This window comes from Acartia tonsa, chromosome 9 (genome assembly GCF_053477335.1).
Source record: "Acartia tonsa isolate MP-2025a chromosome 9, ASM5347733v1, whole genome shotgun sequence".
Lineage (NCBI taxonomy): Eukaryota > Metazoa > Arthropoda > Copepoda > Calanoida > Acartiidae > Acartia > Acartia tonsa.
Genome location: NC_137268.1, coordinates 262501 through 285129, shown reverse-complemented (window position 1 = coordinate 285129; position 22629 = coordinate 262501). Strand labels below are relative to the sequence as shown.

The 22629-nt window shown below is 33.6% G+C and overlaps 1 protein-coding gene and 1 long non-coding RNA gene across 2 annotated transcripts in view; one reads left to right on the top strand and one right to left on the bottom strand.

Moving 5' to 3' along the window:
* Positions 1-3871: 3871 nt before the first annotated feature.
* LOC145327960 (uncharacterized) lies at positions 3872-4613 on the bottom strand. The gene is made up of 2 exons (XR_013882289.1): positions 4164-4613; positions 3872-3976 (listed from the first exon to the last, which is right to left on the bottom strand). It is a non-coding gene; the product is annotated as an uncharacterized LOC145327960 (long non-coding RNA).
* Positions 4614-10977: 6364 nt separating this feature from the next.
* The window catches only part of LOC145328381 (immunomodulatory peroxidase-like), a 36303-nt gene continuing 24651 nt past the window's right edge, over positions 10978-22629 (top strand). Inside the window, exons 1-9 of the mRNA XM_080172014.1 lie at positions 10978-10983; positions 14095-14152; positions 14914-15002; positions 16500-16606; positions 18178-18246; positions 19492-19547; positions 20600-20646; positions 21277-21369; positions 21818-21961. Coding sequence (XP_080028140.1) covers positions 10978-10983; positions 14095-14152; positions 14914-15002; positions 16500-16606; positions 18178-18246; positions 19492-19547; positions 20600-20646; positions 21277-21369; positions 21818-21961 — 669 coding nt within the window. The remainder of the gene's footprint in view (positions 10984-14094; positions 14153-14913; positions 15003-16499; positions 16607-18177; positions 18247-19491; positions 19548-20599; positions 20647-21276; positions 21370-21817; positions 21962-22629) is intronic.

The following is a 22629-nucleotide window of genomic DNA, read 5'->3' as shown; positions in this document are numbered from 1 at the left end:
CCAAAAAAGCTTAACATTTCAAAGTTTTTCTATACAAAACAACGGCTAAACTTAATTTTTTTAGTAGTTATAACTATATTAAACATAAACCGAGAATTTTCATTAAAAATACTCAGGTTTACCAATGAAAAAAACACTTGATTGTAAGTAATGTCCTTTTCTGAAAATAAAACATAATTGACAATAAAACACCCATGATGATATTGGACTGCTCTTTAGAAGTAGGAAATGATTATTTGTGCTTTGGAGCATCATAAATAAACAAGGATGATATCATGCATAATAGCCAGTCTCATGAATAAGAAAAGAGTATCATCAACGATGCCCAATTTATTTTTAATGCGTTTCTCGTCGAATTAGGCAATTTAGAATCATTTGAGACCATGTTATTTTTTTCAAAAATTTTTTCCTTTATAACCAACCCTGCGGGGGACTTTTTTCAAATTCTCGTTTATCACAAGGTATATCTTAAAACTAGTGCTTCATCTATGCTTTTGAATATATTGTATCCAAATCTTAATAGGGTGTCACTTATTACCCCAAGTTTAGGTATCTTAAAAAAAAAAAAAACGGTGGCGGGACTGCCATTCGCCACCATTTCCGCCGCCGCCCCAAAACAATATTTTTATTTCATTTCTCGCCAAATTAGGCAATTTGGAATTATTTGAGACCACATTTTTTCAAAATTTTTTTCCTTTATACCAACTTTTTTCAAATTCTCGTTTATCACAAGGTATATCTTAAATTCAGTGCTTCTCCTATGCTTTTGAAGATATTGTATCCAAATCTTCATAGGGTGTCAATAATTACCCCAAGTTTAGATATCTTTCAAAAAAAAACTGCAGTGGGACCGCCACTGCCGCCGTTCGCCGCCATTTTCCGCCGCCATTTTCCGCCGCCATTTTCCGCCGCCCCCTTCAAAAAAATTTCCCGCCGATTTTTTTCATTTATAACCAACCCTGCGGGGGACTTAGTCATTTTTTCAAATTCTCGTTTATCACAAGGTATATCTTAAATTCAGTGCTTTTCCTATGCTTTTGAAGATATTGGATCCAGATCTTTATAGGGTGTCAATAATTACCCAAAGTTTAGGTATCTTTAAAAAAACGGTGGCGGAACCGCCGTTTGCCGCCAAAAAACAACATTGTCTTTAAAAAATTTTGTTGGCGGGGGGTGGCGGTCCCGCCGCCGTTTTTTTGAAAGATACCAAAATTTGGGGTAATTAGTGACACAACCCAAAAGATTTTACCCAATTATCTCTAAAACTAAGGGAGTAGCGCCCAAAATAAAATTGCTGGTATGGCGTGGCACAAGTCACCATATTCCCCCCCCCTTTCTTCTTTGCATATACGGATACCCCACAACATCGATTTCCTTCTGTAAAAGTCTTCAATTCTATTCGAAGTTATCTATCATCCCTGTTTTAGCTTAACTTTAGATAAAAGATTAAAACATTATAGTTATATTCTCCCACAAAATCGTTATACAGGGTGCACCACATAAATCCGGACTTTTTCTTATTTTTAAACAAATAAACATAAAATCGTCAATTTTAAAGATTTTATTGAATTTTAAAAACTGGGAAGCAACCTAGGTATATGACTATTAGATTATTTAATAAAATCGCTGCCAGCCTCAATCACCACCTCTACCCGCCCCCTGAACCGCCCGCCGACCCTGGTCACAATGTCACTGTTCAAGCAGGCGAAGTTCTCCATGATAGGAGCAATGAGAGAGGTCTTTTTGGTATGGGCGCGTCTATTGGTTCATGCTTTAATGGCGCTCCAGGCCCAAAAGTCCATTGGATTAAGATCGGGGCTTCTGGGAGGCCACATCTCCTTAAGGAGTGAGTAACAGCAGGATCCAAATTAACCTATCTTTAAAGCTACCCTTTGACATGGTGGCTCTCATTTGGGCCACAGTTAAGCTAGAACAACGTTTTATACCTTTTTAAAAATGGCACGAAGATTAAGATAGGGTTATCAGCGCAATACATAGTCTAAAACGAGTTTCAAGGTTCCATATGGGCCCCTGAAGTCAAGAACCGAGAAATTTTTAGGATTTTTGACGTTTTTGACATCTTGAAATCTACCACGGTTCACTTTGTCGGAGTACCACAGCCAAGTCAGCTGGGATAGAGAGCTTTAGTCTTTTCTAGTGTTTTTACTAGGTATCTGATAGTATCTCCAGCAAGTTTCATTAGTCCATCTCACCTACAGATGGGCTGAGGTCAGATTTAGTAGGCCCAAGTCATAGATCCATGGTAACTTATCTGCGCAATTCGAATCTGCCTTGTTGAACATATGCGCGGCCAGCTCGGCGTACACGTCCTCCATCGTCCAAAGATTTTCATGGGCTAAAAGGTCATTACCTAAGCTTTTTATAGTGGGGTCAAACGTCCTGATTGGCGCTATGGCCGTTTTAAAAAAAGTCCGGATTTATGTGGCGCACCCTGTATATCTTTCCTTGACCTATAAAAAGATTCATTGCAAAGGAGAAACATTCTTTTCAGCAGTTAGCAAAATCAGATTAGGTACACACAGACAAGACATTGTTTTTCTTTATATAAGGATGACAAAAGAAGAAAAAATATTTAAAATTAAGTTTTCATTTGATTGGTATTTATATTAAAATTAAGTAAAAGTAGATAATATATTTTCATAAGGCAATACATATATCAATACAATTCTAAAAAAACAAAAATTAGGAATCATACAAATCCCCAAAAAACTCGATCAAGGTTTGTTCTTGCATGATATTGAAAAAGTCTAGTTTTCTTCTTAAACAAATAAGAATGACAACATCCATAAAAGCGAAATGGAAGGACAAACTAACTTTAAAACTGAATAAGCAAAATATAAATGCATAAGTCTTATCAAAATTGTATGAATTTTTTTGCAAAGCTTCTAAAATACAGTATACTGTTTAAGAACACTAGCGGCTACGCCCCCTAGAAGCCTCTAGGGGCACTAAGATAGGAGGGGGAAAAGGCGACCTCATCCCATTTTAAATTTGTGTTTAAAATATTTTTTGTGGGGGAGGGGGGTAAAGACGCCCTCCCCAAAAATAGTTCAAAACCTTCCCAGGATCTATAAGAATCTTCACTGTAAAGGAGAACAATATAGGTTCAGGGGTTAGCGAGATCCTTTGGGACAGACAAAAAACGCTTACTACTTTATATAATAGGATACTTAAACTTTTACAATATAACATTTAATATAATATAATATTTAAATACAAAGTTTGAGATTAATAATACAATTATAGCCTGTTTGAATTAACGTAAAGAGCTAACTTCCTAGATGGAACAACCGTAAATAAAGAAAAGCTTTGTTTTAAACAAAATCACATAATAATAATAATAGAATTAGGCATATAAAAGGAATAAAATAAGTATAACTAAAATATAGGCATAATGTATCCATTGATGTAAAAAAATAAACTTGAATGCAGGGAATGGACATAAGATTGGTCCTAAAGGTTATGTAATCACGTTTTCTGGGTATAGTCCCTTTCATGGCAACGCCCCTTAAGGGGCGATTCGTCGTATTTTTAAAATGTCTTTTGATAAGTTATTTTAGGTTAGGTAAGGTTATATTGGGTTTGGTGATTGTCCCGTAAGGGTTAGGCAATTGACCCCGCAGGAGCTAGAAATAGGAGAAAAGATGCTGTGAAAATACAAAAAAACTCCTTTACAAGGGGCGTTGCCACGAAAAGGACCATACCCCATTTTCTTATTAATTTTCTCTAAAAGTTTGGAGACTTATTTTATTATCTTATTCCTAAAAATCCATGCATAAATAAAAATTGTCCCTGGGATTCCATTCTAAAGATAAATTATTGAACACAAGTTTTGGAAGTGTAATATTGCTTAGGTATAAGTTATAAAATATGTCAAATGTATGAGTAGATTTTGATAATTGCCATTAATTTTCAGTCAAGATTATAAAATTAACAAAAATACTGGTAATATCATCTTATAATTTTTTTTTTCAATTTTGAAAATTTGAGTACATTCCCCCCCCCCCCACAGCGAACTATGAACTCTGGCCGCAGCGCTCGGCTCCCTAGCCTAAAACCTAACCTAAAGTAGTTGTTTGTCGGGGGGTACTCAAATTTTCAAAATTGAAAAAAAAAATTCTAAGAGGATAACGCCAAAATACTTTACTTAAAACATCAACAGTATACATAAACTTGGAGAAGGGCGAATGTGACACTTTTAAAACAAAAACTTAAAATCAAAGGCAATTTTCCACTGATTTTCTTTGCCTTTTCTCGCAAAATCAGACAATTTGTAAACATCCAAGACATGCACTTTTTTATTGACACATGTTTTCAATATTTAAACATATTAAAAAATCAAATAATTCAAGTGTCATATAAATATAAGGAAATTTTGTTCTTTAAATGATTCAAAATTATTTAAATTCGCAAGAAAAAGCAGAATAAATTCAGCGGAAATTAGCGATTTTCAGTTAGAGCGGACGTTCTTCGCAGTTCCACATTATTCCTCAACTGCCATGCCAAATATCAGTGCTGTAATTATTTTTTTCTTAGTTAAGTTCTATTGACATTAAGTTTTGGTTTTAAAAATATCAAACCGACCCCCCCCCCCCCCCCCCCCCCCACTTTCAACTTTCTTTCATTATAATTAAATTCATTTAGTATCTTGTTCTTTTCATTAAGTGCAGCAAAATGTCACAAAATATTGTACAAAAATATGCTTTATAATTAGCTTTAGGGAGCAACCAGGTTTCTATCACTTATTTTTATTTATCACTCCAATATATTCAAATTAGGTACTTTAAGATGTTTTTAGCACTGTCCACGAGCTAAAGTTTTTTGGATTGTGTTCAAATATCATCTGAAAATAAAAATAATAATAAATTTTTGTCAAATAAGAATTAGAGTCAAATAATGATTAAGAAATATAGAGTGACAGCTATAATTTTATCATATCGGAAGTAGAGCCATTTTTAGAGAGTTGCCAAGCTTATACTAAATTGTTAGAAAAAAAACTTGAGCAACAGATAAAATGATTTTAAAAAGGTGTAAATAATCAGTTATCTGTTATACATAAACAGACTACCAATCTAAGGGGCTGCTATTCAGCTAAGGGGGGGGGGGGGGGGAAGTTTTGCCACTTTCGCGTAAACAGTGTGTTGTGGACTAGGTATTGATTTTAGATTATAGGTTATTTAGGATAAAAGTTTACTTTTGGGTATTAGTTCACGTATATTTAATCATTTTTTGAATAGGTCTCCAGGTTCAGGTGCTGCAGGCTGGAAGGTCGTTTCTGGACAGGTAAAAAAATTAAAAATTTTTTGTTTGAAGAGTTAGAGAGCAACTTATAAAACAAAATATGCTTTTTTTTCGAATGTTAATAACATATCCGCAGAAAAAATTAAATTCGGCCTCCAGGTTCAGGTGCTGCAGGCCTCCAGGTACACTCTGGACAGGTAAAAATTAAGTTTTCTTATTTGAAGAGTTAGAGGTACACTTATTTAACCAAATATGCATCTTTATGGATGTTATCATCATATTTGCAGAAAATTTTAAAATCGGCCTCCAGGTTCAGGTGCTGCAGGCCTCCAGGTACACTCTGGAGAGGTAAAAATTAAAATTTCTTATTTGAAGAGTTAGATGTACACTTTTAAAACAAAATATGCATCTTTTTGGATGTTATTACCATATTTGAAGAAGAAATGACAATCGGCCTCCAGGTTCAGGTGCTGCAGGCCTCCAGGTACACTCTGGACAGGTAAAAATAAAAATTTCTTATTTGAAGAGTTAGAGGTACACTTATAAAACAAAATATGCATCTTTTTGGATGTTATTACCATATTTGAAGGTAAATATTTTGTTTTATAAGTGTACCTCTAACTCTTCAAATAAGAAATTTTAATTTTTACCTGTCCAGAGTGTACCTGGAGGCCTGCAGCACCTGAACCTGGAGGCCGATTTTAAATTTTTCTGCAAATATGATGATAACATCCATAAAGATGCATATTTGGTTAAATAAGTGTACCTCTAACTCTTCAAATAAGAAAACTTAATTTTTACCTGTCCAGAGTGTACCTGGAGGCCTGCAGCACCTGAACCTGGAGGCCGAATTTAATTTTTTCTGCGGATATGTTATTAACATTCGAAAAAAAAGCATATTTTGTTTTATAAGTTGCTCTCTAACTCTTCAAACAAAAAATTTTTAATTTTTTTACCTGTCCAGAAACGACCTTCCAGCCTGCAGCACCTGAACCTGGAGACCTATTCAAAAAATGATTAAATATATATCTATCTTTCTATCTATCTATCTATCTATCTATCTATCTATCTATCTAAATATCTATCTATCTATTTATCTATCTATCTATCTATCTTTCTTTCTATCTATCTATCTATCTATCTATCTATCTATCTATCTATCTATCTATCTATCTATCTATCTATCTATCTATCTATCTATCTATCTATCTACCTATCTATCTATCTTGCAGACTTGGAAGAACACTGTGTAATATACAATGGTTCAAAAACCTTTCTAGATATTTCTTGTTAAAAGATACATTAAACTTCACATAAAATATTCTTACACTAATCTATTCCCAGGGAGAGAGGGGACATTAGGCTGTTTATTGAACTAGTCCCCAAAGTTTTTTAATAATGTATTCTTGTTAGTTGGCTTATCAATTTTTGGGAACTTTCATTAAATTTTGGTTGTTTTATTAAGATGAATGTCTAAATGTTTTAACCACTAATTGTAATTTATAAAGGGATAATTTTGTGTCATCATTGGGAATGTACATTAATTTATCTGCCATTGTCTTATCATTTAGATCCATGATATATTCCTCTCTTCACACACATATACATAAAGGGCATTTAAGATTTGATACTATTTAGAATTACTAGATTTAACTTGCTTATGATTTTAACATATTACATTGGAACCACACCCAAAAATAAATTCTATATGCAAAGTTAAAGATTTTAAAAAAGGTCATTTCAGCTGAGCAGTTCTCTTAAAGCAGTTTGTTAGAAAGCATTGATATTTTTTGTTAAATATCAACTTCAATAAGAATTTTCTTCTATATATATATACGTTAAACAATCATCGGGTTGGTTGTCTGCAATGCTACACTTCAAACTTCTATAACTCTATGAGTAGTTGTGTTTCTCAACTGTTTGTCAAACTGTCCGTCTATTTTTGTCTATGTTTGTCTGTTTGTATGTCTGTCTGTCTGTCTGTTTGTCTGTTTGTCTGTATGATTGTCTGTCTGTTTGTTTGTCTGTCTTTCTATCTGTCTGTCTATCCATCTGTCTGTCTGTTTGTCTGTCTGTCTTTCTGTCTGTTTGTCTGTCTGTTTGTCTGTCTGCTTGTCTGTCTGTTTGTCTGTCTGTTTGTCTGTCTGTTTGTCTGTCTGTTTGTCTGTCTGTTTGTTTGTCTGCCTGTTTGTCTGTCTGTTTGTCTGTCTGTTTGTCTGTCTGTTTGTTTGTCTGCCTGTTTGTCTGTCTGTTTGTCTGTCTGTTTGTCTGTCTGTCTGTATTTCTATATGTCTGTCTGTCTGTCTGTCTTTCTGTCTGTTTGTCTGTATGATTATCTGTCTGTCTGTTTGTCGGTCTGTTTGTCTGTCTGTTTGTCTGTCTGTTTGTCTGTCTGTTTGTCTGTCTGTCTATCCATCTGTCTGTCTGTTTATCTGTCTGTTTGACTGACTGGCTGACTGTCTTCCATCTGTCTGTCTGTCTGTCTGTCTGTTTGTCTGTCTGTCTGTCTGTCTGTCTGTTTGTCTGTCTGTTTGTCTGTCTGTTTGTCTGTCTTTCTGTCTGTCCGTCTGTCTTTCTATCTGTCTGTCTATCCATCTGTCTGTCTGTTTGATTGTCTGTTTTTCTTTCATGGGTCTGCCATTCTATACATGAAACTTCTATAATTGAGAAACACGATGAAGCCATGATCATTCAGTTGTAAAACATGACATTCTGTTTTATATAAATAAGAAAAGGACAACTGAGATCAAATGCGGCATAATATTAAAAATTAACAAATCACATTGACATCTGAAGAGAGCAAATATGCTTGAAACTTTTTGCAATGTCTGAATGAATATGTAATATTCATATTTTGTTTGTAAGTTAATCCCTTATTAAATTAAGAGTTATATATATGGTAATATGAATCATTTCAGTGAAATTTGCTAAATGTGAATGAGAGATAGTGTGTGAGAGAGGGGACAATGGGCTGTTTATTACACAAGTCTCCAAAGTTTTATAATAACATTTTCTTATTCCTTGGTGTAAAAACTTTAGAGACTTTTAATGAATTTTGATTGGTTGTTTTATTAAATTGATTGTCTAGACTCGTCAACCCCTGATTGTAATCTATAAAAGGGGTAATTTTGTGTATAACAATGGGTATGTACATCAATTTATCGGCAATTGTCTTATCCCTTTAGATCAATGGGTACAAACAAATTATTTCAACAATTATTTACAATCTACAATTTCAATTCATTGTCTTATCCCTTTGGATCCCTGTTTTAATAATATCGTGTGAATTGAAAAAAAGATGTGTTTAGTTTAGGACCTCTAAGATTTTAAACCTCTCTCATATAATACAATTTTTCTATTTTATAATGCAACAAATTTTCATCTTTAATACAAAGTATTACGTTTGTCTTTCTGTCTGTCCGTCTGTCCCTTAAGATCTTGGTAACCACTCAACCGATTGGGCTCTACTCTTCAGGGAATATACCTACTAGTCCTGTGATGATGGTTTTAAGCTATTTTCTTGGAGGCTGAGACACCCCTAACCCCCACAAAAAAAAAACATAAAAAAATATAATTATTATATGTATAAAGTAGTATGGTATTTTGTCAGTGGCCTAAAATAGAGAACCTTTAAAAAGGTCCATTAGTGGTTGAAGACAAAATTATTTTTTTATTTAAGTCTTGGGATGGTTTTAGGCTATTTTTTTCTGCTCTCTTCTTCCCTTTGACATACCTAGCCTCTAGTGGCTAGGGGTACAGCCTTTATGACAACCAGCCCTTTGATTGCATAACTATTGTTTGTATGTTCTAAAGGTTTGCTGCTGTTTTTTGAGCTATGGCACTTCCCTAAAACTAATATTCAATTCTTGTATATTTATCTATCTTTATATTTCTCTATTATAAAAGAGAGGGGTAGGTTTCTGGTAAAATCCGCAAAGGTTATGTGCTATAAGTTAAAAACAGTAGTAGAACGATAAAAATTTATGTTCTTTTAAAAAAAAAATTTTGTCTATAGTTCTTTTCAATAAGAAATACACATATTTAGTGAATATTTTTAAAGCTTAAAACACACACCTTTACGGATTTTACCAGAAACCTACCCCTCTCTTTTTAGCCCCTTACATCTAGAAACTATGTATCACCTAAATTTACCCTGAGACTTTAGTGAATGTTTAAATGAAGTAGCCTAAAACCGTCCCAGAATCAGTAATTAGAGAGATTTTACTAGACAAACGAAAACTATTTCTACTTTGTATAATAGGATAAATTGACAAAATGGCAAATGATAAATTTTAAACATTTTTTCATTTGCAAGAAAATAGCTTAAAACCAGCGCAGGACCAGTATCTATATATACCCTGAAGATTAAAGCCCAAATGGATCAGCGGTTACTGAGATCTTAGGTTTCAAACAGACAGACATCTTTCTACTTTGTGTTATACTAGGGTCGATTTCTCTTGGGAGGGTGGTGGTACCCTCCCCCAAAATAGTTATAAACCTTCCTGGGACCTATGAGAAGCTACCCTGTTAAGGAGAACCCGACCGGTTCAGCGGTTAGCGAGATCCTTCGCTACAAACAAACAAACATATATCTTTCTACTTTTAACATAGATTAGCGGTTACGTAGATACGCTTGTAGGCCAATTTACACATACACACACACACATATACACACACACACATACATACACACACACACACACACACTAACACAACACTAACTAAATGTCTGAAGGTCAACTTCTAAGTTGTTGCGTGTGTGTGTGCGTGTGTGTATGTATGTGTGTGTATGTGTGTGAGTGTGTGTGTGTGTATAAGAACATTTGATATAAGTCTACAGTGATAAAGGAATACGACATTGGACAATTAATTCAATGTAGCAATTTTAAAAATGTCTTTTGATTGATAGATAGATAGATAGATAGATAGATAGATAGATAGATAGATAGATAGATAGATTGATAGATAGATAGATAGATAGATAGATAGATAGATAGATAGATAGATAGATAGATAGATAGATAGATAGATAGATAGATAGGTAGATAGATAGATAGATAGATAGATAGATAGATAGATAGATAGATAGATAGATAGATAGATAGATAGATAGATAGATAGATATATAGATAGATAGATAGATATATAGATAGATAGATAGATAGATAGATAGATAGATAGATAGATAGATAGATAGATAGATAGATAGATAGATAGATAGATAGATAGATAAATAGATATAGATAGACACACAGGCATATAGATATATACATATATATAGATTGGTAGATAGATAAACAGATATGTATATAGATAGATATATACATTACATATAGATAGATAGACAGACATATAGATAGATAGATATACAGACATATAGATAGATATATACATTACATATAGATAGATAGATAGATTTACAGACATATAGATAGATAGATTTACAGACATATAGATAGATAGATTTACAGACATATAGATAGATAGATAAATAGACATATAGATAGATAGATATACAGACATATAGATAGATATATACATTACATATAGATAGATAGATAGATTTACAGACATATAGATAGATAGATATACAGACATATAGATAGATAGATAGATTTACAGACATATAGATAGATAGATAAATACAGACATATAGATAGATAGATAGATTTACAGACATATAGATAGATTAATTACACGACAGCTAAATTAGAAATGACAGTAATGAAATTAATTATGACGTCCTACTGTTACCGAAGCGAGGCTTCACAATACTTTACATTAACTGTACGTCCATTCCGTTTGGTTTGAATCTCGGTTAAAAATAGTTCCTACTACTGCTGCTATATCAGGTGCGCGATCAATCAAAAAAATCAATAATGTTAACAAAGTTGTTAAACCTACGAATAAGAGAACATTATTATTAAACTTAAATTCTATAAATTGAGAATAAATGACGTTATACAATACAAACGACTAATGATAGGCCAATACAAAGACATAAAAAACCGATGGCAGGGCAGTAAACATTTTGATTGACCAACGGCAGGCCAGTATACATTTTAATTGACCAATGGTAGGCCAGTATATATTTTAATTAACCAATGGTAGGCCAATATACATTTTAATTAACCAATGGTAGGCCAGTATACATTTTAATAAACCAATGGTAGGCCAGTATATATTTTAATTAATGAATGGTAGGCCAGTATACATTTTAATTGACCAATGGTAGGCCAGTATATATTTTAATTAACCAATGGTAGGCCAATATACATTTTAATTAACCAATGGTAGGCCAGTATACATTTTAATAAACCAATGGTAGGCCAGTATATATTTTAATTAATGAATGGTAGGCCAGTATACATTTTAATTAACCAATGGTAGGCCAGTATACATTTTAATAAACCAATGGTAGGCCAGTATATATTTTAATTAATGAATGGTAGGCCAGTATACATTTTAATTAACCAATGGTAGGCCAGTATACATTTTAATAAACCAATGGTAGGCCAGTATATATTTTAATTAATGAATGGTAGGCCAGTATACATTTTAATTGACCAGTGGCAGGCCAGTATACATTTTAATTGACCAATGGTAGGCCAGTATATATTTTAATTGACCAATGGCAGGCCAGTATACATTTTAATTGACGAATGGTAGGCCAGTATACATTTTAATTAACGAATGGTAGGCCAGTATATATTTTAATTAACAAACGGTAGGCCAGTAGGACGTCAGTTTTTATAGCCACTTTAAAAAGTTTTTTTTAACAATTTGTCATCCTTGTTGTTTTTCGGAAAAAATAATGTTTTATTTCAAAAGTGTAATCCTAGACTTTAATTTTTTTAAAATCTGGGATCTAAAGGGATAAGACAATCGCCGATAAATTTACGTACATCCCCAATGATGATAAATAAAATTACCCCTTCTGTATATCATAATTGATGGTTGAATCGGTTGGACACTCAACTTAATGAAACAACCAACCAAAAATTCTGTCCCCAAAGTTGTTAAGCAAACGAATAAGAACGCTATTATAAAACTTTGGGGACTAGTGTAATAAACAGCCCATTGTCCCCTCTCTCTCTCTCTCTCTCTCTCTCTCTCTCTCTCTGATATAAATAGAAAACGCTGGGAGGGAGGGGACATTGGACTGTAAATTTACATAGGTACCCAAAGTTTTATAACAACGTTATCTTATTCGTTGGCTTAAAAACTTTGTTAACTTTTATTGATCTACAAATAGGGGTAATTTTGTGTATCATCATTGGGGATGTACATTAATTTATCAGCCATTGTCTTATCACAAATTTTAAACAAAATAATTTTTTCAATAAAAATAAATGTCTGAGATTACTTTAAATGACTAAAACCGCTATTTTAAACAATTCGTTTCCGTATGGAGTTAAAATACTTTTAAAAAAGACAGATAGACAGATAAACAAACATACAGACAAACAATTAGATAGATAAACAGACAGAAAAACTAACAGACTGTCAGATAAATAAACAGACATACAGACAGATAAAGACAGATAGACAGATAAAGACAGATAGACAGACATACAGATATCAGACAGACATACATACAGATAGACATGTAGACAATAGATAGACAAAGACAAACATACAGATAGACGGTCAAACATATAGAAATAAACATATAGTCAAATATATACACAAGCATACACATAGACAGACATACAGACAGATAGACATACAGACAGATATATTATATAAAAAATATACAGACAGATTAACGGACATACAGATGGACAAACAATCAAAAATACAGACAGAGAAATAAATATAGATAGATATACAGATAACAGACAGACATACATATAGACAAATAGACATATAAACAAACATATAGACAGACAGATAGATAGAAAGATAGATAAAAATACAGAAAGATGGACAGACAATCTGACAGATAGACATATAAACATACAGAATGACAAACATACACATAGACGTGAATAAAAACAAACATATAGACAGACAAAAAAACATACAGACACACAGATAGACATACAGACAGAAAGATAGATAGATGGACAAACACATACAGGTGGATAAACAGACATACAGGCAGAAAGACAGATTAGCAGACATAAAGATAGAAAAACAGACAAACATACAGACAGACAGATAGACAGATATACAGACAGATAGATAGATAAACAGACATACATAGAAACACACAGACAGACAGAAAGATAGACAGTTATACAGACAGATAGACAGAAAAACAAAATACAAAAAGACAGACTGTCAGATAGATAAACAGATATACAGACACATAGATAAATAAACAGACAAGCAGACATACAGACAGATAGATAGACAGACAGACAGACAGAAAGATAGACAGATAGACAAACAGAATAATAGATAGATAGACAAATAGACAGATAAACAAACATACAGACAGATAGATATATTAACAGACAGACATATAAACATATATACAGACAGATAACAAACATACAAAAAGACAGATAGACAGAAAAACTTACAGACTGTCGGATAGATAAACAGACATACAGACAGATAGATAGATAAACAGACATACATAGAAACACACAGACAGACAGAAAGATAGACAGATAGACAAACATACAGACTGATAAACTGACAGACATACAGACATATAAACAGACATACAGACTGATAAACAAACAAAATAGATAAATAGACACACAAACATACACATAGGTAGACACATAGACAAACACACAGACAGATTATTTTATTTTAATATCCGTGGAAAGCTGCCTATAATACTATTGCGATTAATAACTATTATAATAATTTTAGGCTGTGAACGCCGCCTTCTTGTCTGCCCGCGATAGAATTGGACTGCCCCCAGTTAAAGGTAAATACATAGGGTGCTTTTTGGGTACTTTGGGTACTTTTAAGTACTTTGGGAACTTTTTTGTACTTTGGGTACTTTTTTGTACTTTGGGTACTTTTTGGTACTTTGGAAACTTTTTTGTACTTTTTGGGTACTTTTTGGCACTATTGGTTACTTTTAGGTTTGATTTTAGTTATTTCTTCTAGTACGGCTTCGAAACCGATTAATATCCGGGGGATAAGAACCGGTTCTCAGTCATACTGAAAAAAAAATATGTATTATATAAAAATGTACAATCATATTATTAAAATCAGTTTTGGTAGCCCGTGCCTCCAGCATCTCGAGGCTAACAAAACTGGTTCAAAACTGAAGTGTACACAATTGTCAATGATATTATCATAGATTTTAGAATGACGATTCTTTGAATGATTAGGCAAAATATTATAATCTAAAATAATACAACTATTTTTTTTATTTTTTCAAGTTCTGACCTGTGTGTCTAAACTTTTCAACCAACAATTCTATTCTACAGAAGGGATAATTTTGTTTATCATTATCGGGGGGGATGAGTATAAATTTATTGTCCATTGTCTTATCCCTTAAGATTTAGACCCAGGGATCAGAAGGGATAAGACAATGGCAGATAAATTAATGTACATCCCCAACGATGATAAACAAAATTGTTTAGAAAGTTCTCAGCCAATCACAATTTAATATAAGTCCTCAAAGTTTCTACGTTATAAAACTTTGGGTCCCAAATTCCAACCTTGTTTTTTGTTTAGGAAAGTTTAGCAGCCACGATGTCGGCGGTTTGGGTACCGTTATTGCCGAAACTGCCCGTTATCTGGCCAAACAATACGGTCTTACTAAGGTAAGTCTGCCTTCTGTCCGTCCGTCCGTCTGAAGACGGTTAGCGTAAAAACTATAACTTTGTCTACAGAAGGGCTAGAAGAATGGTTCTTTCATTGTTAAAATAGTCTAACTGAGCCTAATCAATCTAAGACACTATGGCGTCCGTATTCTGTCATTTGCACGTCCGTCCGTTTAAGTAATTTAGCATAAAAACTCCAACTTTGGCTATAGTAATGCTAGAAGAATGATTCTTCCATTGTTAAAATAGTCTAACTATGCATAATCGATCTAGGATACTTCGGCGTCCGTATTCTGTCATTTGCACGTCCCTCCGTCTGTTTAAGTAATTTAGCCTAAAATCTCTAACTTTGGCTATAGTAATGCTAGAAGAATGATTCTTTCATGGTTAAAATAGTCTAACTGAGCCTAATCAATCTTGGACACTCGTATGTCCGTATGTCTGTCGTCTGTCCGTCCGTCCGTTTAAGTAAGTTAGCCTTAAACCTCTAACTTTAGCTATAGTAGTGCTAGAAGAATGATTCTTTCATTGTTAAATAGTCTAACTGAACCTAATCAATCTTGGACACTCGTATGTCCGTACGTCTGTTGTCCGTCCGTCCGTCCGTCCGAAGACGGTTAGCGTAAAACCTCTAACTTTAGCTATAGTAATGCTAGAAGAATGATTCTTTCATTGTTAAAATCGTCTAACTATGCATAATCGATCTAGGATACTTCGACGTCCGTACGTCTGTTTGTCCGCCCGTCCGTTTAAGTATATTAGCCTAAAACCTCTAACTTTAGCTATAGTAGTGCTAGAAGAATGATTCTTTCATTGTTAAAATCCTCTAACTGAACCTAATCAATATAGGACTTTACGGCGTCCTTATTCTGTCATTTGTCCGTCCGTCCGTCCGTTTAAGACGGTTAACCTAAAAACTCAAACTTTGGATTTACTAGGGACAGAAGAATGATTCTTTTATTTTTAAAATCGTCTTACTGAACCTAATCAATCTAGAACACTATGGCGTCCGTACGTATGTCCGTCCGTCAGTCCGTCCGTCTAAATAAGGTAGCATAAAAACTTTAACTTTGGCTACAATAGGTCTAGAACAAAGGCTCTTTCATTTTTGATAGAATCTTCCTATAAATTGAAAACCTTTATGGTGGAATCATCCTATTTACTATAAAACCTGTTTGATAAAATCTTTCATATAAGTTATATTTGTATTGATAGAATCGTCTTATTAATATAAAACCTTTATGATAGAATCATCTATTAAAGTTTAATCCTTTTTGATTCAATTATCCTATAAATTTTAAACCTTTATGATAGAATCAATTATTAAAGTTTAATCCTTTTTGATAGAATCATCCTATGAATGTACAACCATTGAGTTAGAATTGTCCTATCAAATTGAAACTTATGTGATAGAATCATCCTATTAATGTAAAACCTGTATGATAGAATAATCCTATCAATGTGAAATTTATATGATAGAAAACTTTTTTTTTGTAGGATGCAGTGGCCAACGGACTGCCCCTAATTGATACAACCAAAACCCTTGTGGAGGGTTACTGTCCCCCCTTCCTCATGACCCCAAAGTGTGAGGTCCAGAGATACAGGTAAAGCTTAAAAACTTTGGGGACCTAAAACTTTATAGATCTAAAAACTTTTGGGACCTAAAACTTTAGGGACCTAAAACTTTAGGGACCTAAAAACTTTGGGGACCTAAAAACTTTGGGGACCTATTAACTTTGGGGACTTAAAACTTTGGGGACCTAAAACTTTAGGGACCTAAAAACTTTGGGGACCTAAAACTTTGGGGACCTAAAACTTTCGGGACCTAAAAACTTTGGGGACCTAAAAACTTTGGGGACCTAAAAACTTTGGGGACCTAATACTATGGAGATCTAAAAACTTTGGGGACCTAAAACTTTGGAGATCTAATGACTTTGGGGACCTAAAAACTTTGGAGACCTAATAACTTTGTGGAACTATAAACTTTGTGGACCTAAAACTTTAGGGACCTAAAAACTTTGGGGACTTAAAACTTTGGGGACTTAAAACTTTGGGGACCTAAAACTTTAGGGACCTAAAAACTTTGGGGACCTAAAACTTTGGAGATCTAATGACTTTGGGGACCTAAAAACTTTGGGGACCTAAAACTTTGGAGATCTAATAACTTTGGAGACCTAAAAACTTTGGGGACTTAAAACTTTGGGGACTTAAAACTTTGGGGACCTAAAACTTTAGGGACCTAATACTTTGGAGATCTAAAAACTTTGGGGACCTAAAAACTTTGGAGACTTAAAAACTTTGGAGATCTAAAAACTTTGGGGACCTAAAACTTTGGAAATCTAAAAACTTTGGAGATCTAAAAACTTTGGGGACTTAAAAACTTTGGAGACTTAAAAACTTTGGAGATCTAAAAACTTTGGGGACCTAAAACTTTGGAAATCTAAAAACTTTGGAGATCTAAAAACTTTGGGGACTTAAAAACTTTGGGGACCTTGTGGAGGGTTACTGCCCCCCCTTCCTCATGACCCCAAAGTGTGAAGTTCAAAGATACAGGTATAGCTTAAAAACTATGGGGACATATATATAAAATAGACAGATAGACAGATAGACAAACATACAGACAGATAGACAGTCAAATAGACAGATAGACAAACAGACAGACAGATAGACATACAGATAGATAGATAAACAAACATACAGAGATAGATAAACAGACAAAAAAACAAACAGACAGACAGATAGACATACAAATAGACAGACAGACAGACAGGCAGATAGATAGATACATGACCCCAAAGTGTGAAGTTCAAAGATACAGGTAAAGCTTAAAAACTTTGGGGACTTATATATGTAAAATCTTGATTTCTCAAAGAGATAGGGGACAATTGGCTGTTTATTATTACACTAGTCCCCAAAGTTTTATAATAATGTTTCTTATTTGTTGATTTAACAACTTTGGGGACTTTTATGGAATTTTGTTTAGTGTTTCAACCACTTATTGTAATTTACAGAAGGGTTAATTATGTATATCATCATTGGGGATGTACATCAATTTGTCTGTTCACGTGTCTTTGACCTAAAAGCTTTGCAGGGGACCTAAAAAGTAATCTGTTTAGGTAGGGGGATGGAACACTGGCCAGTAAATTATACCCAAAGTTTTACAAACATTGTTTAGGTCTGTTGAAGGTCTGTGTAACAACTTGGAGCACCCCGAATGGGGAGCAGCTATGAACGCACATAACAGGTAAAACTCAAAAGACACCCATCTCAAAAAATGCATGCATCAAAAATGCTTACCTCAGAAGATACTTATCTCAAAAAATGTCCACTTTAGAAAACGCCTATCTCAAAAAGTATCCCCTTCAAAAAATGCCTTCCTTAAAAATTCCCATCTCAAAAACACCACCCAAATTAAAAAACGCCAATATTTTTATATAACAGGATGTTTGTGAGTATAATTTCTGTTCTGAAGGATCTCACTTGCTGCTGAACCGATATGGTTCTCCTTTACAATGTAGCTTCTCATCGGTCCTGGAAAGCTTTATAACTACTTTGGGGGAAGGGTACCTCCACCCTTCCAAGAGATAAAAAAAAACTAAAATTGGGGTAACCAATTCACTCCAACCCAACCATTTGAAAATCCATAAATTCATAAATATGGATGTATAACTTTTTTGTCTGCTAGAAAATTGCTTTCTGCTCTTATGAATCATCTTTGCTATATCAATATTCCCAATGCTATTGATTGATTTGCAAAGACCTAATTGGAAGTCAGGACAGTTTCTTAAGGGTGGGGATATACAGTTATTTAACCCCTTCCCCCCTCTAATGTTTTACTTTAATTTAAAATGCAATCCTTATACTAAAGTAACAGGATGTTTGTCTGTGTGTCTGTCTGTCTGTCTGTGTGTACCGAAGGATCTCGCTAACCGCTGAACCGATCGGGTTCTCCTTAATAGGGTAGATTCTCATATGTCCTGGGAAGGTTTTTAACTATTTTGGGGGAGGGTACTACCACCCTCCCAAAAGAAATGACAAAAAAATTGAAAATTTTCCTTAATTCTGGGAGACTTCAACGTCAAATAAGGTGATATCGTACATAAAAAATTAACTTTAACAAACAAAAACATTTAAAGTGCCAATAGAGGCCTCTAGGGGCGTAGCCGCTAGTATTTTAAAAAGCAAATCTTTTCTATAATTAGGGTCAGTCCGTACGTCCGTCAGTCTGTCCGTCCATCCGTATATATCCGTCTGTCTGTAACACATAGCTTTTTTGTTAATTTATGCATGTTAGAATTATCCCATCTATTTCAAACTTTGCATGTCTATTCCTGTAGTAGTTTTTCAACAAATTTACTTACAATTTTGATTCGACATTTAAACATTTATGTTCTGATTTTTAAGGTCTGATCAACACTCTTCAATGTTTGTCCAACTGTTTCAGAGCTTTGCTTTTATGGATGTTGTCATCTTTGATTTTTTTCTTCAGATTTTTGCCTCCTGATTACGGAGATGGTATCTCTGAACCTAGAAAGTCTGTCACAGGTAATTTATTGATTGATTGATTGGTTGGTTTGTTGATTAATTGATTGGTTTGTTTGTTGATTTGTCGGTTGATTGATTGATTTGTTGATTGATTAATAGATTTGCTGCTTGATTTGTTGAATGTTTGATAGATTTCTAGATTGATTGATTAAATTGTAATTGATTGATTGATTTGTTGAATGATTGATATATTTGTTGTTTGGTTTGTTGATTGTTTGACTGAATTGTTAAATTTGTATTAACTGTAAATTTATTGATTTGTTAATTAATTGATTTGTGGATTTATGATTGATTGGTTGGTTGATTTTTTGATTGATTTTTTGCTTGATTGATTGATTAATTGAAGTTTTGATAGATTTGTTGAAAAATTGATTTCTAGCATTTCTGTACCTGAAGGGAAAATTTTGCTAAAAACATTCCAAGACTTAAATCTTATAGTAAATAGCCTACTACCATACAAGGCCATATGTTTAGAGTTTCTGCAGATATATAAATAAAAAATTATTATAAAATAAATTATAAAGATTAAAGTAAGCTTTGTTAGCTTTGAGGGCCGGAGGCCTAGGCTAACAAAACTGGTATTAATTTCATGATTTTTGTTTTGATATTTGTAATAAATTGTCTGTAATACATTGGTTTTTCAGTGTGGCTGAGAACCGGTTCTAATCAAGCTGATATTAATCAATTTTGCAGCAATACTGGAAACTTATTTACTACTTTATATAATAGGATTTACAAAGACTGGAATCATATCTTTAATTCAAAGATGTTAGGACAGAATAAAAACCTTTCTCGTATTCATTTGAAACTGGTGGTTTAGAACTGTGTCAGAAAACTATGTCTAGCATTGTATTATATCCAGTTTTCTACGAATACAAAAATGTACAATCATAAGATTAAAACCAATTTTTTCAGCCCGTGCTTTCGGAATCTCGGCGCTAAAAAAACTGGTTTTAATCTTGTAATGCACATTTTATATCTGGGAGCTGTTTAGAATACGATGCGAGAAATAACTATTATATTTTAAAATCTTACATTGTATATATTTTTAGGTTACCCCCTTCCCTCCCCCCGTTCCGTGTCTTCTCATCTCCACAAGGTAAAATAACGCGGCATTTTCAGGTTTATTGCGCTTCAACATTTCTTTCGCGCATTAATTTTCTTGAAATACAAGGATAACAACATACATAAAAGCGAAGCTTTAAAATGATAAGGAAGGAAAAATGAACAATAGTTCTTGTAGAGTGTCAGAATTTGATAAGCAGAATATAAATCATCCTATTAATTTAAAACCTGTGAAATAGAATCATCCTTTTTATATCAAACACTCATGATAGAATCATCCTGTTGATAAAAACTTGTATGAGAGAATCATCCTATTAAATTAAACTCTTTATGATAGAAGCATCTTATCAATGTAAAACCTTTATGATAGAATCATCCTATTGTTTTATACTATGGTAAAATCATTCTATTAATATTAAACTTGTATGATAGAATTGTCCTATTAATGTAAAACCGTTGTGATAGAATTGTCCTATCAAATTAAAACTTTTGTGATAGAATGGTCCTATAAATGTAAAATCGTTGTGTTAGAATTGTCCTATCAAATTGATTTTTTTATGCTAGAATCATCCCAATCAATTAAACTCTTTATGTTAGAATCATCCTATCAATTTAAAATCTTTATGATAGAATAATCTTATCAATGTGAAACCTGTGTGTTTAGGATGAAGGATTCCATGACCATGCTGTCACTATCCTGCTGGTTGCCTGGGGCCAGTTTATTGATCACGACATCACTCTGACCGCTGAAACTAAGGTAAAACCAAGTGGGCCCAATATGCTACCTTGGGGCACCCCATTCAAAAACACCAATATGCTACCTTGGGGCACCCCATTCTGGAAATATCGTAGGACCTAATATGCTACTTGAAGCACTCCATTCTAGAAATATCATAGGACCTAATATGCTACCTTGAAGCACTCCATTATAAAAATATCAGGGGACCTAATATGCTACCTTGGGGCACTCCATTCTAGGAACTACCTTATGACAAACAACTTTGGGGACTTTTCATTGAATTTTTAATGGTTTGTTTTCTAATTAAAGTGTTCAGACTATCAACCAGTAATTTTTAACTACAGAAGGGGTTATTTTATGAATAATCATTGGGGGATGTACATTGTACATCAATTTATCGGCCAGTGTCTTATACCTTCAGATCATGTCATCATGTGACAAAATTTCTGACTAAATTTATTTTAAGGATCCTAAGACAAAGAAGCAGCCCAAGTGTTGTGATGGAGGCTTTGAAGCGAACCATCCCAACTGTCTGCCCATCGATATTCCAGCCACTGATCATTTCTACGCCCAACATAAGAGGAAGTGCATGAACTTTGTGAGGTCACAGGTAGGGTATAAAACTTTGGGTACCAGTTTAAAACTTTGAGTACCAGTATAAAACTTTGGGTACCAGTATAAAACTTTGGGTACAAGTATAAAGCTTTGGGTACCAGTATAAAACTTTGGGTACCAGTATAAAACTTTGGGTACCAGTATAACAGCTTGGGTACCAGTATAAAACTTTGGGTACCAGTATAAAGCTTTAGGTACCAGTATAAAGCTTTAGGTACCAGTATAAAGCTTTGGGTACCAGTATAAAACTTTGGGTACCAGTATAAAACATTGGGTACCAGTATAAAACTTTGGGTACCAGTATAAAACTTTGGGTACCAGTATAAAACTTTGGGTACCAGTATAACAGCTTGGGTACCTGTACTTTGGGTACCTAATTCTTTGGGTACTTTGGTTACCTGTGAACATCTATTGACCATCTATTATCCATCTATTTATCTATTGTTCAAAAACGTCCATCTATTGTCTATCTTATGGTAATCTATTGTCCATCTATTGTCCATCTATTGTCCATCTATTGTCCATCTATTGTCCATCTATTGTCCATCTATTGTCCATCTATTGTCCATCTATTGTCCATCTATTGTGCATTTATTGACCGTCTATTGTCCATCTATTGTTCAATCTATTGTTCAAAAATGTCCTCTATTGTTTCGATTTTCC